Here is a 15,271-nt window from a genome sequence, read left to right on the forward strand (position 1 = left end):
GTCCCGCGCGCGGGGGTCGCGACCGTTGGGCGGAATGTTGGGGTTCGGGGTGTCCTGGCAACGCGGCCACAGCCGAGCGGACGCTCTGGCGGCAGCGGGCCAGATGCGCGGCGGGATGCGGGGCGTGAAGCGCCGGGCAGCGGCGGCGGGGAGCCCCGGGTAAGGGCGGGGAGAGCGCGGGGAGGACGGGGAGAGCCCCTGACAGTGCTCGGGGGCGGAGGGAGGAACCGGGATGGGCTGTACTGCCCCGGGGGAATCCGCACCTGCCCGCAGCCCGCACCCTACCGCATGCCTGCCTGCACCCGCATCCCTGCCGGCACCCTCTTAGCATCCCTGTCCGCGTCCCTGCCCGCAACCGCATGCATGGCACGCATTCCTTCCTGCATCCCGCACCCCTGCCGGCACCCTCTTTGCAGCCCTGCCCACATCCCCGCCGGCATCCCCGCCGGCACCCTGTCTGCACCCCTGCCCGCGTCCCTGATCGCACCCGCATCCCTGCGTGCATCCCCGCCCGCATTCCCGCCGCCCAGAGCTCTCCCCTCGGCGGTGCGGAGCGGCGGGCGGAGCGGGCAGAGCCCGCGCGGGATGTGGGAGCGGGGCAGGAAGGGGACGGGGAGGAGAGGGAGAGGGGATGGGAAGGGCGAGGGGGGGACCGGCAGGAGATCCCCTGGTTAAGAAGGGTGAATGGTCTATAAGGGGGCGTGTTCATGGAGGGGTGGTTAGATAAGGGGGCGTGGTCTATAAGGGGGCGTGTTTAATGGGGTGGTTAGTAAGGGGGCGTGGTCTACAAGGGGGCGTGTTCATGGAGGGGTGGTTAGCTAAGGGGCGTGGCCGATGACTGAGGGGGCGCGTCCTAGGAGTGAAGGGGCGTGGCCGGTCGGTGAGGGACGGGGGCGTGGCTGTAGTGCGGGGAGGCGTGGCCGGTGGGCGAGGGGCGGGGCCTAAGGGGCGTGCGGCGCCGGAGGGGGGGGGGGGGGGGGGCCTCGGCAGCCAATAGGACGGCGGAGCGGCGCGGGGGCGGGGCTCTGCGCGCCGAGGGGCGGTGGCGCGGGCCAATAGCGGCGCCCCGGGGGCGGCGGGGGGCGGGCCCCGCGCGGCGCGCGCCGGGCGCTCTTCCGGCCGCCGGGGCCTATGTACCAATGGCTGCTGGCGGCCCTCGGCCTCCTCCTGCCCGCCGCCCGCCGCAGGTCAGCACCGCCCGGCCAGCGCCGCCCTGGGGCCGCAGCCGCTCGGGGGGGCCCGGAGCCGGCCCTGCCCCGCCGCCCCCTCGGGTCTGCGGTTGGGGAGAGGCGGGGAGGGAGCAGAGAGTGTGTGAGGGTTGGAGAGGGTCCGGGGAGGCCACGGGGATGACCCGAGGGCTGGAGCCCCTCTGCTGTGGGGACGGGCCGGGGGAGCTGGGGCTGCTCAGCCTGGAGAGGAGAAGGCTGTGGGAGACTTTAGAGCAGCTTCCAGCGCTGGAAGGGGCTCCAGGTCTCTTTCTAAGGAAGGGCAGGGAAGGGACGAGGAGAACGGGTTTGAGCGGAAAGCAGGGAGATGGAGATGGGATCTTAGGGAGAAATGTTTTACTGTGAGGGTGGGGAGGCCCTGGCCCAGGGTGCCCAGAGCAGGGGTGGCTGCCCCATCCCTGGAGGGGTTCCAGGCCAGGTTGGATGGGGCTTGGAGCCCCTGATCCAGTGGGAGGTGTCCCTGCCCGTGGCAGAGGTGGGACTGGATGGGTTTTGGGGGCCCTTCCAACCCAAACCATCCCATGATTCTATGATATGCATGTTGGGATGCACTGGATGGAGGAAAATCAGGCATGAGGATGTGGTGCGTAGGTGGAGTGGAAGGAAGCGTTCCCACTGTTGGTGCCCCAGAGCTCCCGGTGACAGGCAGCTAAGCCATCTCCATGCATGTCACTTCTATCCCTCTGTGCTAAAGCTGGAGAAGAGTGACTCAAACTCAAAAGGAGTTATCGTAGCTGCAGTCCTGTGTTTCAGCTGTGCTTATCTCTGGGTATAGCCCAGGGGAGGCTGAATTGTGCTTTATCCCTGCAGCTGCAAAGCCTTCACTGAGGAGCACCTCAGAATTAGTGTGCCCGTGCTAGAAACTGAGCAGGGGGAGATGAGTATTTTACCTTCTTTGGTTTTACCTTCTGAAATATCGAATATGCTGAGTAAGAATAAATTTTCGTAGGGATATATTTGCCTTTAACACTGACCCCCAGTATTTTCTGCCTGACTTTAATAGCAAATATTCTTTTGGTGATATGAAAGCTATCAGCACCTTTTTATGCTCCAAAGTGATGATACCAGTGGGATTTAGGAGCATTAATGGTATAAAAGACATTATTTTGTGTAAGAAAGACCAAAGGATTCTTCAAAGGATCATTGTGGTCTGTCCTGGTGTTCTTGAACAAATAAAACCAGGAGCAACCTTTGTGCTCTGCACCCAAAGTAGTTTTAGTAGGTTTTATCCTTGCTTCCCACTGGTGGAATGCTGGGACGTGTGCTTAGCAGGAGAGGGTGCAGCTGAGAGTGGTTTCAAGAGCTCATTCACGAGCGCTCGCTTAGCAGGGAGATATTCCAGCTGGTGGGTGCAGGAAGGAGTTGCTTTCCCACTTTTTAGTTCCTGTCCTACTTAGAGTTTTCTTTGCCACACACCTCAGTGGCGCAGTGATCTCTGGCATGCTGCTTTCCTTGAGGAAAGAGGAAAACTTCCCACATTAACCCCAGCAACTGGTGATAGGAGCGAATATAAAACATTAAGAAGCATTAACAGAACGAGAGAAAGAGGCCTGATACGCTCTCGTGGGATAACTGGCTCTCTGTGAGCAGAGGGTGTGGATGGGAGAGGCTCAGTGTGGCAGCGGTGCGTGTGTCTGGGATGATCCGGGGTGCACGGAGGGGAGACCCTGGGGATACGGAACCTCGCTGTGCAAGCGTCGCACTGGGGAGGGCAGCCAGCCTGGTAGAAGCTTCCATGCAGTTGTGAAACAGTGTTCTGTGTTTTTTCCTCAGCGCTCCGTCGGACAATCCTGACGAGCCTCCAGCAAAGAAGACAAGAGCAGGTACTGCATGTGACACGAGGACTTAATGTGCCCCATTTTCCTTAGGTTTCCTGTACTGTAGGGAACTCTGGCTTTTGTACTTCAGTGTTATTGCTGAAACAGTGGCTTTTCAAGCCCTTCTTCCCTTGTGGATACCTATGTAGCCAATTCCAATCCCACTGGGTGACCTGGGCCAGGGCCTTCCCACCCTGACAGGAAAACATTTCTCCCTAAGTTCTCATCTCAATCTCCCCTATTTCAACTTAAAATCGTTCCCCCCCATCCTATCCCTGCCCGCCCTGATCCAGAGCCCCTTCCCAGCTTATATCGCCACCAACTGCTGTAGTGGAAGGGTGTGTAACTTGCAGTGGGTTACACTGCGGTAGGTGGAATAAGGAGATGGGCTTTAATGCAAATAGAAATCCTAGTCCCCTTTTAAATCATGTTCTTACGTTGCCTGCCTTTGTTTTTTAGATTACGCTATTGTTGAGCGTGACAAAAAAGTTGGCAAAGGTGTTGCTGCGAAGGACTTGCCATCCAAGGCAAGAAGTGAGGGCCGAAAGGCTCCAGTCAGCAATGCCGCTCCCACTGCAGAGTCTGCAGCGGAGGTGAGTGAGGGTTTTCAGCGTGGGTGGAATCTGTGCAAGAGGGAAGAGAAAGCAGCTCTCCCTAATGTATCGTGAAGTTGGGCCTGTTCTGAGCCTGTATGGCTGTCGGCTCTTTCCCGTTTGTAGCAGGCAGCTCTTGTGGGGGGGGTTTGCCTTACTCAGGTTTGCCTGCTCTGCTCTAGCACTTGCAGCTTGTAGTTAGGTAATTAAAATGCATTGCAGTGCGAGAGAAAACTGGATGCTTCCTCTGGATAAACTTCTTTGTGCTGGGTTGTTACCCACCAGTCTGGGAGAGGAGTCCTGTAGGACTATGAATCTGTAAAAATGAGTCATGAACTGCTTGGCTCTAGTCTGGTTCAAAGGTGTAACGTTACTTTTCTTATTGCCCCATAAGAGGAATAAACTGTCGCCCTCTAATTGTTTATTCCTGAGAGAGTCATTGGCTCCTATTTATATAAAATATACTTCAAGGGCTAAACTGCCGCGCTTTAGCGTGTTTAGGAGAACTCGGCAGTAAGAGTCCTAGAATGGTTTGGGTTGGAAGGGACCTTAAAGCCCATCCAGTTCTGTCCCCTGCCCCGGGCAGGGACACCTCCCACTGGATCAAAGCCCCATCCAATCTGGCCTGGAACACCCCCGGGGAGGGGGCAGCCACGAGCTTGTGTTCTTTTAATCACTGCATGTGTGAGAGCTGGTATTAAAAAAATCAAGCGTACTTCTCAGAGTTCCTCCTAAGACTTGAATTCTGCTACAACCTGAACTGCCAAATCACGGTGCCCAGGTCGTGACAGAGCTGACCAAATTCCAGGGAGTTTGTTTGATTGGATTCACGTTCAGTTTATACTCACATTGGTAATTTTTTTTTTTGTTTTTACTTCAGGATCAGTCCGTTTATTATGAACCTCCGGCTAAGAAACGAAGAGTTTCTGGGATAGGAATACTGGAATCTGGTAAGGCTGACGTTGCACACTTAAGTCATTTCTTTTTCACCCTGCTGTGTTTGGGGTGCAGCTCCACCCCGGGCTTAGAGTGTTGAAGTCACAACATCTAGGTCGCCTCTGGGAATGCTTGAGTGTGACCTCTGCTTCCCTGCATCCTTACGTTGCCTCTGGACTGGGGTGTTTATCTCATCATCTCAGAGCAAGAGCTGCCTTGGGGGCAGTGCTGCAGTTCTGCTGTGTCCACCATTGGCTTGCCAGAAGAAATTGTTTTAAACACTAATTTTAGCTTGTAGATCCTAATAACTTTTTTTGGGGGGGGTGGCGGGGGAGAAGGTTTGGCTGGCGATACTTTATGTGCACAACTTTGTGGTTGCTAATATGAAAATAAGAAAAGTAACATAACACAACTGCTATTATGATATAAACAACAAAAATAATTTACCTATGGTGAAGCTTCTTACAGCAAACAGTTTCCTTTTATAGTTACTGATAGCTTATGCTCTTCTCTTGTAGATAAAATGCCTTATGGAACCAGTACTTGCTTGAATAAGGAAACACTGACCCTTTATCACAAGCCGGTTTCACGTCTGAGGTAAAAACTCTTCTGTTTGCTTTGACTTCTTCTCTGACATGTGTACTTTCACTCTCATTCTTCAGCTTCCTCTGTGTTGCCCCACATAGTGGTGGTTTTCCAAGCTGTTCTGGAACTCTTCCAGGCTGCTGTACTAAGAGAGGTCTCCAGCTGCTTCTTCCCCCTAGACAATGTCCAACTTTTCCTTTACATCCAGACATTCATAGGTACAAGAGATTAGGTAAACATTAAAGGCCTCTGGTAGGAGGAACTGTTGAACTTGAGAAGAGGCTGAGACCAGAAATGCTTGTGAAAAGGTCCTAAGTAGTTAATTTGAAATAAAAAAATAAGTTGATCTTTTATAAGATCAAAAACCTCAATAACCTTGTCTTCTGTTCAACCTGGAGAAGAGGGCGCTCAGAGGGGTCTCCTTCTGAAGGGAGGGAATCGTAGAATCACAGAGTGGTTTGGGTTAAAAGGCGCCTCAAAGCCCATCCAGTGCCACCCCTGCCATGGGCAGGGACCCCTCCCACTGGCTCAGGGGCTCCAAGCCCCATCCAACCTGGCCTGGAACCCCTCCAGGGTTGGGGCAGCCACCACTGCTCTGGGCACCCTGGGCCAGGGCCTCCCCACCCTCACAGGAAAATATTTCTCGCTCAGATCTCATCTCTGTCTCCCCTCTTTCAGCTTAAAACCATTGCCCTCATCCTATTCCTGCCCTGCGTGTGCTAAGTGGTGGTGGCGCTTGAGTCAGAGGCGTGTATTGGAGTTTTTTCTGATATGGTGTCTTTTGTGGTCGCTCTTTTCAGTGCCAACGGGAATGGCACCGCCCATGTCAAGCTGGCTCCGAGGCCACCCATTAAGGAGCACGCGGTGCCAACATCCGCAGCTTCGGAAGTCAGCAAGATGGGAAGGCTCTTCTGTACTGCTGAAGAGGTAAAGGTGCCTTTTGAAAGGAAAAGACAACAAGCCATGTGTAAACACCCAAGTGGCTGCTGGTAGCAGCCCAGTGGGTATAGTTTATGGAGTTGAAGGAATGCTGTGGGAAAATCGGTGTGTAGCACTTTATTTGCCTTTACGTGCACCAAATCTTGGAAGTTGCCAAAAGGTTGAGTTGTAACCCATTTTTGTGGAAAGGGTGCACTGCGGGAGGATCCTCCAGGCAGTTTCTCTTCTAAGCAGAGCTGTTCCGCCTTGTTTGTAGAGTACATTTGTTGCAGAGGTGTTTGATTCTTTTGTCCTTAACCTGGCTCAACTGTGATCTTTACACAGCAACTTTAAAGTAGGCAAAAAACCCACTCGGTTCCTGATAAGCCTTCACAGAATCACAGAATGGTTTGGGTGGGAAGGGACCTCAAAGCCCACCCAGTGCCACCCCTGCCATGGGCAGGGACACCTCCCACTGGATCAGGGGCTCCAAGCCCCATCCAACCTGGCCTGGAACCCCTCCAGGGATGGGGCAGCCACCACCTCTCAGAGAAGAGGCCCCTGTCAGAGGAAAGAATCGCAGCAGGGATTTTGAGTTTTTAGCAGGAAATAAGTTTATAGAGCAGGGCTAGCACAGAATGAAGGTGTGGGAGTTCCTGCTAAAGTAAATGTGAATAACGCGCCAGTGATGTGGGAATGGTCTGTGCAGCCCGCGCTGTATCTGCATTACAAATGTTTGCTTCATATACAGTGGTTCTAATCTGTTCATTTTTTTTCTCTCCATTCTGCCAGGGTGTTAAGCAAGAAGAAAGGGAGAAATACAAGCAGCTCCTGAACCTGATGAAGGAGAAGAATCCCAGGTGCCTTCCTCCTCTACAGCCCACAGGCTTCCTCAAATAATTATAGGAAAAATGACCATGAACTTTTTGGTGGTAACTTTGTAGCTGTTGTACTTGGAAGTGGGAGATCAACCTTTCCTACTCTCCAGGTTCTGGACAAAGTCCCAGAGCAGGTGTTGGGGTAAACTGATCTTTAAAAGACCATCAGCACTGGTTTATTAACAGGGTTTATCTTCCTCTTCTTTGTAATTGATGAGGTTAGGAATCCTGTTTTATCTGAGAATGCGAAACTTAAGGTAAACACAGGGAATGCCAGAAATGTCACTGTTTTTTATCACCTTCCCCGATCATTCTCACACAAATTATAGGAGGTTTTCCCTTTCCAGTACACTTTAGCTGAAAAATCCCACTCGAGTAGAATTCCAGTTCTCAAAGCAACCTTCCCATGGCAGGAGGTGGAACTGGATGGGCTTTAAGATCCCTTCCAACCCAAACGATTCCATGATTAATTAGTCTCTTCTGAAATTCTGGAGAGGGAAAATTTGACTCCTGTATCTTCAGTCTGCCTGAGCTGGCAGTATTCTGAAGCTTCTGAATGGGAGCTGCCTCCTTGTGGAAATGCCCTTTGCATTTTGTCATGACAGCAGCGTGCGACACAGGGTGTTAGTGTACGAGACAGGGTGGGTTTCTGTCAAGGAGGGATTAAATGAGAATTGTGTTTCTTCTCTGTTTTTTTGCTGCACCACAGCAATCAGGTCTATGGGAAGCAGCCAGTGCCGATTGCGAGTCTCGTGGAAGAACGCAAACTTGAAGGAACCCTCTATCCGAGCGTGCCACAGAAGGCCGGTGAGTATCCTCAGGATTCATACCTGTTCCACTGTGTAGGAAGACTTCAAATCCAAATAGGCCGCTCCCTTAAGTCTCGAGAGTGTAGATTGTGCTGAAGAGATTTGTCCGTGCTGGTGTGCGATGTCTGTTTATAAGGAAATCTGCATCGGCAAACGTATTTGTGCTGGTGTAGCTTCTGTCAGTTGTTGGAATAGAGTGAGCTGGCTCTGGGAAGAAAGGGAAAGAAAAAGGGGGACAGCACCACCCCCAACAGTAGCTGTTGGCTAAAATGCCTTTGGAAGGGTTTTGTTGTACTGAAAAACTGTGTTTAAAATGACCCTCAAGACAATTACTGTACCAGCGATGCTTGCGGCTGCAGATGTGACTCTGCCCCGTGCAGAATGTCGTAGCGCCTGGCTGTTGGCCGCGGCGGAGGGCGCTATATTGCTGCACGTCCTCAGGCACCCCTTGCTTGACCTGGGGTTGTCAGCCTTTAATCCATCTCTAGTGCTGTGCGGGGCTATTTCTGTGACAGCAGAGCTTCGGAACCACGTCAGCTAACTGCACGGTACCACGACAGATACGGTTAGCGAGTTGAAGATGGGTAACTCCTGAAGGAGTTCCATTCTGCAGAGTGGGCTAGTTAAACTGGTTTGCTGACTAGCAGCTTACTTTGGCACCAGCACTGTGGAATGGTTTGGGTTGGAAGGGACCTCAAAGCCCATCCAGTCCCATCCCCTGCCATGGGCAGGGACACCTCCCGCTGGATCAGGCTGCTCAGAGATGAGGTGCTCGGGGATCTGGTTGAGGAGTGGACAGGTATGGGTTGGATTTGACAATCTCAAAGGTCTTTTCCAACCAAACAATTCTATGATACGCTATGAAACTGCTCAAGTTTCAACTTCCTGACCGTGCAGTCGTCATTACAAGTTTTTTTTTGTATTTGTCACCCAGAAAGCGAGTGCTTTGGGCAGCTGATGGTAAATGAAAGCTGGCTTCTTGTTCTCATATGACTGCTTTTCTGTGCAGGTGGCGAAGATGGAGATGCTTGCAGCTCACAGGTGCCTCTGAGGGCTGATATGACCAGGTAGAGTCTCTTGTAATCACTGTTCTTATGTCATTTAGCTCTGTATGCATCTCTTATCCAGAACAATTCCATGGGACAGTATGAATAGGCAGCTCACTCCTCTCTCTTTTTCTCCCCCTTTCCTCGCAGGGAGAAAAACACTAAGGAGCAGGGAAAGCCAGGGAAACTTGACGTTGCAGCGGTAAGCTTGTGTTATTCATTTGTTCACTTCTTAAGCCAATACAGCTATTTGTAATCAGAAATGCTTGCTGTCCTCACTCGTGTATTGCTGAGTGGGTAACGTGTTGGTCCAGGTTGTTTTGCCCAGGGAAAGCGGTAATGTTGTGAGAAGTAGCGCTATCACCAAGGGGTTCCTGCTGCCATTAGTTTTGTTTCTGGACTATCACGATCACACCATGTTATGCCATTGCTCTTCTCCCTGCTTTCTGTGTTGGGTGCAGCTTAGAAGTCTTGCACACAGATAGTCAGCCTGCAAAGCCGGGCTGCAGTATCTTTAGTCCTGGCTTGTTTTGTCAGGTTGGCTGTACATTTCTGACTTTCATCTCTGCTCAGGATTGAGATCACAAAGTTTTAATCATGGAAATCAGAGCTGTTAATCTCAATTTCAATTTGATACCCACATGCGGAGGCTCTGCTGGAGGTCTTAATGCTGAACTGACTTGTTGCCTCTCCTGTCTCTGCTTAGCTTTGAGGGCAGCACCGCATGGTTGGAATGCACTCAGCAATAAAAAGTAACTTTTCAGCTTGCTGGTTGGATGTGTGTACAAAAACCCTTCCAGTTTTATACATTGGCAAGATTTTCTGCACTATCACCTAGCAAAAATCTGTGTTTCCTTGCTCACTTCATGTCCTTTTGCCCAACAGAAACAGAATGGAGCCTCAGGAGATGGCTCATCTGTTCCGCCCAGACCATTATTCGTCTTTGGTGTGGATGCAAAGATACACTCAAGCTTGGGCAGAACAGCACCCGAGATTCCTCCAATCACAGAGGTACCATAGCTGACAGTCTGTTAGACAGGACACGGAGCTGTAAAACAGCTGCAACAAACTCCATTTAGTATAGGTCGCTCATAAAGCTTTTTGGAATCTTAAGGCTTTGCATTTAACCTGTTACGCATATCTGCAGCTGGGACTTCACAGTGCAAGTGTCAGCAGTGTCAGCAGTAAAGCTGATTTTTAAGGACTTAATATGCTGCATGTGCTCCTTCAGTTGGGCTCACCTGAGAGTTTGTGGGGCTTCTGCTACCAGGATGAAAGTTAGGCCAGGCTTAACAACACAGCAGCGCTAACCTGATTCACCTGGTTAGGAGGCAGAGCCTCTTAGCAGGATTTTGCCCTGTCCTACTGTGGTGGTGGAACCTGAGAAACAACTTTGGCTGATCCATAGCACTGCACTGCTTGGGGGGCACCTGAGCACCTTGTGTGCAGCCTCAGCGTCCCGTGGAGCCGCGGGTGGGTCCTCAGGACCCCGCAGAGCCCCGGGTGCCTGCTGAACACTGCAAGAATTAACTTAGTTACACTGTTCAACAGGGAGTGGGAGTCCAGGTTCCCCTGCTTGCCTGAATTTTGGCTGCTTTTATTCTTCAGAGTTGCAGTTGTGCTGATCTAATTGAGCACCTCTGGTTTTGCCTGTTGAGAAGAAAGGCAAAGGCTAACTTGTCCTTTCCAAGGGCACTTCCTTTCCAAGGGTTTACGAAGACTGCTCAGTACAAGGGAAACCAGGTGTTGTGCTTAATTTGCCAGCCCAGAGTCAACCAAGAAGGAGACCTAGTGGTTTATTTGCATTCCTTACGCAGATGGCAGCAGCCATCTCGGAGTCAGTCAAATGCACAGCCTGGACTCCTGGTTGTCTGACTCCAGTGTAGCTGCCTCAGTTTCCCTTGCTTACGGCGAGGGCTGCAGCATCGCATGGGAAAGGAGTTTGCTCTACTTCTGTTAATATTTCAGCTGCTTTAGTGTATCTGGTGTCCACATGTTGGATATCGGCTTCCTTTGTGGAGCAAAGCTGGGCCGTGAAGTTCAAAGTTGGGATGCTGAACCGACAATGAAGTGCTATTAGTAGCTTAGCAATAAGCTGGTACCTGAGCTTCATTGCAGACTTTCTTGCAGGTGAAAGCTTGTTAGCGTGCTTATTACTCCATTTCATGAGTCCTTCCCCATTTGATTGTTTGTTTCAGGATATGGAGAGAGAGATCAATGCTGTATTTGACAATGGGGAGCCAAATGACATCGTGAGCAGTGCCTTCAAAATAAACATCACTCGTGATGACATCCGCACACTGCAGAAATATAACTGGCTCAATGATCAGGTAAAACTGGCTGCAGCATGATGATGTCCTCATTTGGCAAGAGGCCTCATGGCCCTTGTTGCTAAGCATTGTTTTGTTAAGCTAGTGTCTTGTTTTACATCTCAAGTTTATTCTTTATGGTACAGATCATTAATTTCTACATGTATCTTGTGATGGAAAGGAGTAAGAAGGAAAAATATCCGGTAGTCTATGCTTTTACTACTTTCTTTTATCGCAAACTAATTTCCGGGGGCTATGCAGCAGTGGAGAGATGGACCAAAGGTGTGGATATCTTCAGGCAGGACATAGTCTTAGTCCCCGTCTACCAGAAAAGCCATTGGACTCTGGCGGTGAGTCAAACTGGCTTTTCATTTGGAATTGGGTGGGGAGAGAAAACTGGCGAGAAAAGCCATGTCGATTTTGGGGTGTGTGCGGCAGAAGTTTGTGCTTTGACTGACAGTCCCCTTGTCATCACAGGTCATAGACATGAGACAGAAGTCCATCAGATACTTCGATTCCGTGGCACTTCGCGGGAGCAAAATCTGTGACATTGTGTTGTAAGTAACTGCTCAGGCACTGCCGGAAAGCCTTAAATCAGCTGCTGTAAGGATGCTCTGACACTTGGCTGGCCCATTGCTCACCTCCCCAGGATCCTACAGCAGCTCTGGTTTTGTTGATCTACATTTTGGAGACAAAGAATGATTTTGATTTGTTTTCAACAGTAACTATCTGCAAGAAGAAGCCCAGGCAAAAAGGCAACTGAAGCTGATTCGTTCAGAGTGGACACTTCACAACATGACTTCACATGTAAGTGAGCACTACTGGGATCTGAAATGTGAACTCCCAACTCCTTGTCTTGAGAAGGTCTTGACAGCTCGCTAAATCCAAGGTTTAAGCATCTCCTTTTCTTACGGTGCCACCTTAGGCTGCAGGTGACCCAGGAAACCATGGAGTCACAGAATGGTTTGGGTCAGAAGGGACCTTAAATCCCATCCAGTTCCACTCCCAGTGCCCTGCCATGGGACCAGGTTACTCAAAGCGCCATCCAACCTGGGATGAGATCTGTTAGCGTGGCCTCTCCTTGCTGGCTGCATGCTTCATTTTTTTTAATTAGTCTGCCATGTTCAGGTGAATCTGACTTTACCCCCACGTGGCAAGACAAACTTAATCTGTTTAGCTCTTGATGGAGAACACAGGCTTTGGAAATTGGTTTGCAATTTGGGATACTTATTCTTGTTTGGAGCACAAGTCCTGGTGTGTGACGAAGCAGAGGGTTGAGTGGGCATTTCCCTGAACGAGGCTCCAGGAAAACTGGGGGGGGGGCTTACCAAGAGCATGGAGTGATAGGTTGAAGGGGAATGGCTTTAAATTGGAAAGGGGAAGATTTCTTTCCTAATGTCCAGTCCAAATTGTTCACGATGAGGGCGGTGAGGCTGTTACCCAGAGCAGTGGGGGCTGCCCCATCCCTGGAGGGGTTCCAGGCCAGGTTGGATGGGGCTTGGAGCCCCTGATCCAGTGGGAGGTGTCCCTGCCCGTGGCAGGGGGTGGGACTGGATGGGCTTTGAGGTCCCTTCCAACCTAAACTGTTCTGTGGTTACGAGTTAGTGGCAAAAAGCACTGCCTAAAGACTCAAGAACCACAATCCTGTGCAAACCTCCAGCCACCTCACAGGGAGGATGTCTTTCTTAGGAGGCTGCTCTTCCCTATCAGCCTGCCAAGAACTTGGATTGTAACCCCTGAGTGAAAGGAGTGGAGAGGAGAGAGGATGTGTGAAAATCAGGTCTATTCCTTGAGTTGTGGGATGGTGAATGGATTGTCCTGTGTCTGTTAGTGTAGTGTTAGGATGGGTAACATGTGCTGCTTCCAAACTGCTTCTCTTTTATGGTACTGGAAAATTCTGCTTCTTTGCATTCTCTAGGAGATCCCTCAGCAATGGAATGTAAGCGACTGCGGGGTGTTTGTCTGCAAGTATGCAGATTACATTGCCAGAGACAAACCATTAAGCTTTACACAGGTGAGTGAGGGTTAGAAACAGCTCCAGATGTCTTTGCTCAGGTACAAGAGCCAGGGAAGTTACAGAATCAGAGACTGTCCTGAGCTGGAAGGGACCCACAAGGCTTTGAGTCCAGCTCCTGCACAGGACAGCCCCTATGGGGCTGAAGGCATTGGACAAATGCTGCTGGAATGCTGTCAGGCTCGACACTGTGACTGCTTCCCTGGGAGCTGTTCCAGGGCTCCACCACCCTCTGGGGGAAGAACCTTCTCCTCATGCCCAACCTAACCCTCCCCGGGCATCTTCCTGCCATTCCCTCGGGTTCCCAGCTGCCGATTGTGCTTGGAGCAGGGACTGAGGTTCTATCCCTCGCTTTGGTGTTGGTGCATGGTTGCTGGGGTTGGAGCTTCACAGGGGCCTCAGAAGGGCAGAGCTGTGTTCTCCATCCTTGCATCTGCTGTCTGCTTCTTACTTCACTACATGCACAGCCGGTGGGTTTGGGATACCTGGCCCTTATGTCTTCTGGAGAAGTCTGAAGAAGAGGCTTTCCCCATCTTGGATGTTTGTGTCTATTTTCTGCCTCAACTTCATATTTAATGGCTTTTCCTTCTCTTGCCAGAATAACATGCCTTACTTCCGCAAGAAAATGGTGTGGGAGATAATCCACCAGCAGCTGCTGTGAGAGATGCACTATGAGAGCAACACTGTGATCGCCTCAGGGTGACCGAGAGGGCGTTTAGTTATTGTTTGGATAGGTAGTAGGCACACAAATTTTCCTCTTTAGGCTATGAAGTAGTGGTTAAGAGGGGGGGTGGATTCCTGGTTAGGGAGGCAGTAACTCTCATTGATGTTAGCGAAGGCACCTGACACCACACAACCGGGAAGATGGCTGTGACGGGGAAGAGCCAACACTGTCAGCCTCCGTCACTGAGATGCAGCACACGTGGCCACGTTACATACAAACAGGACTCTCACCCGCAGTGTGACAACCCCTGCGTTAGCTGAGCTGATCTGGGCTCTGTGCTTGGCTCCTCAAGGAGAGTTCCCTCTGTTCCCGGGATGGCTACGATCTACTTGATTCCTAAAAACTGGATTTGTGATGACCTTCTGTTGCGGTTTCGCTGAGGACACCCTAGAAAGCAAGCACTTGCCATCTTCTGATTTGTAACAAATCCACGCTGAAGCCCACGTAGCTGGGGTTTTGTTTTGTGGTGTTTTTTCTGTCTCCGGGGAATTTATCTAATGTGAAAAGAGAAGTTATTTATTTTGGGTTTATTACAATAAATATTTAAATTGTTAAAGAGCCTTTCTGGAAGGAGCCTTTGTCCGGTAACGAAGCTCCGGGGGGGGGGTGTTTGAATTGCGGGGGGGGATGGAGGGGGGTCCAGCTCATTTGCAGCCTGCAAGGAAGACTCGAGCCCGGCTGAACCATGGGAGCACGAAAGCCTCTCGGGGGCTGTGAGAGGGTCCTGAAGGGGCAGCGGGCAGGTGCAGCCCTGGTGGGACTGGAGCACATCTGTGTCTTCATCTTGGGCCCCTCACTCCGAGAAGGACATTGAGGGGCTGGAGAGAAGGGAACAGAGCTGGGGAAGGGGCTGGAGAAGAGGGGTTCTGAGAGGCGGCTGAGGGCCCTGGGGGTGTTCAGCCTGGAGAAAAGGGGGCTGAGAGGAGACCTCATCACTGTCTGCAGCTCCCGGAAAGGAGGGTGTGGGGAGGTGGGTGCTGAGCACTGCTCCCAAGGGACAGGTGATGAAGGACTGCACCCAATGCTCAGCGTGGGGCCACCCCACAGCGGAACAGTCCCCTCCTTGCCCGGCTGGTGATGCTGTGCTGGATGCACCCCAGGTCCCAGTTGCCCTTTTGGCTGCCAGGGCACGGCTGGCTCATGGTCCACTTCCCACCAAGCACAACCCACAGTCTCCTTTCCTCAGGGCTGTCTGGGGAAAGGGCAACGCCTGCCAACCCCTCCCTGCCAGCGCAGGACCCCTCCGTGCCCACCGCAGCACCCGTGCACCCTCCATCCCCATCGTCTCCTCCAAGGCTGGCCCTGGTGCCAGCGGCAGGGAAATGGGGGACCAGGGGAGACACCCCGAGCCCAGTCTGGCCCTCCCCAGCGCAAGGCCCTCGAAAGCAAGCACTGCACACACACTCCGGCTCGTGT

At 51.7% G+C, this 15,271-nt stretch overlaps 1 protein-coding gene across 1 annotated transcript; it reads left to right on the forward strand.

Moving 5' to 3' along the window:
• The first annotated feature begins 1,083 nt into the window (after positions 1-1,083).
• SENP2 (SUMO specific peptidase 2) lies at positions 1,084-14,411 on the forward strand. The gene is made up of 17 exons (XM_054074979.1): positions 1,084-1,187; positions 3,000-3,049; positions 3,503-3,636; positions 4,517-4,586; positions 5,091-5,169; positions 5,958-6,084; positions 6,868-6,935; positions 7,663-7,760; positions 8,772-8,829; positions 8,959-9,010; positions 9,694-9,819; positions 11,007-11,138; positions 11,264-11,467; positions 11,595-11,674; positions 11,840-11,924; positions 13,036-13,131; positions 13,730-14,411. Exons 1-17 carry the CDS (start codon positions 1,132-1,134, stop codon positions 13,790-13,792), a joined length of 1,578 nt encoding a protein of 525 aa, XP_053930954.1. The 5' UTR covers positions 1,084-1,131; the 3' UTR covers positions 13,793-14,411.
• The last annotated feature ends 860 nt before the right edge of the window (positions 14,412-15,271 follow it).

Source organism: Cuculus canorus, chromosome 9 (assembly GCF_017976375.1).
Source record: "Cuculus canorus isolate bCucCan1 chromosome 9, bCucCan1.pri, whole genome shotgun sequence".
NCBI lineage: Eukaryota > Metazoa > Chordata > Aves > Cuculiformes > Cuculidae > Cuculus > Cuculus canorus.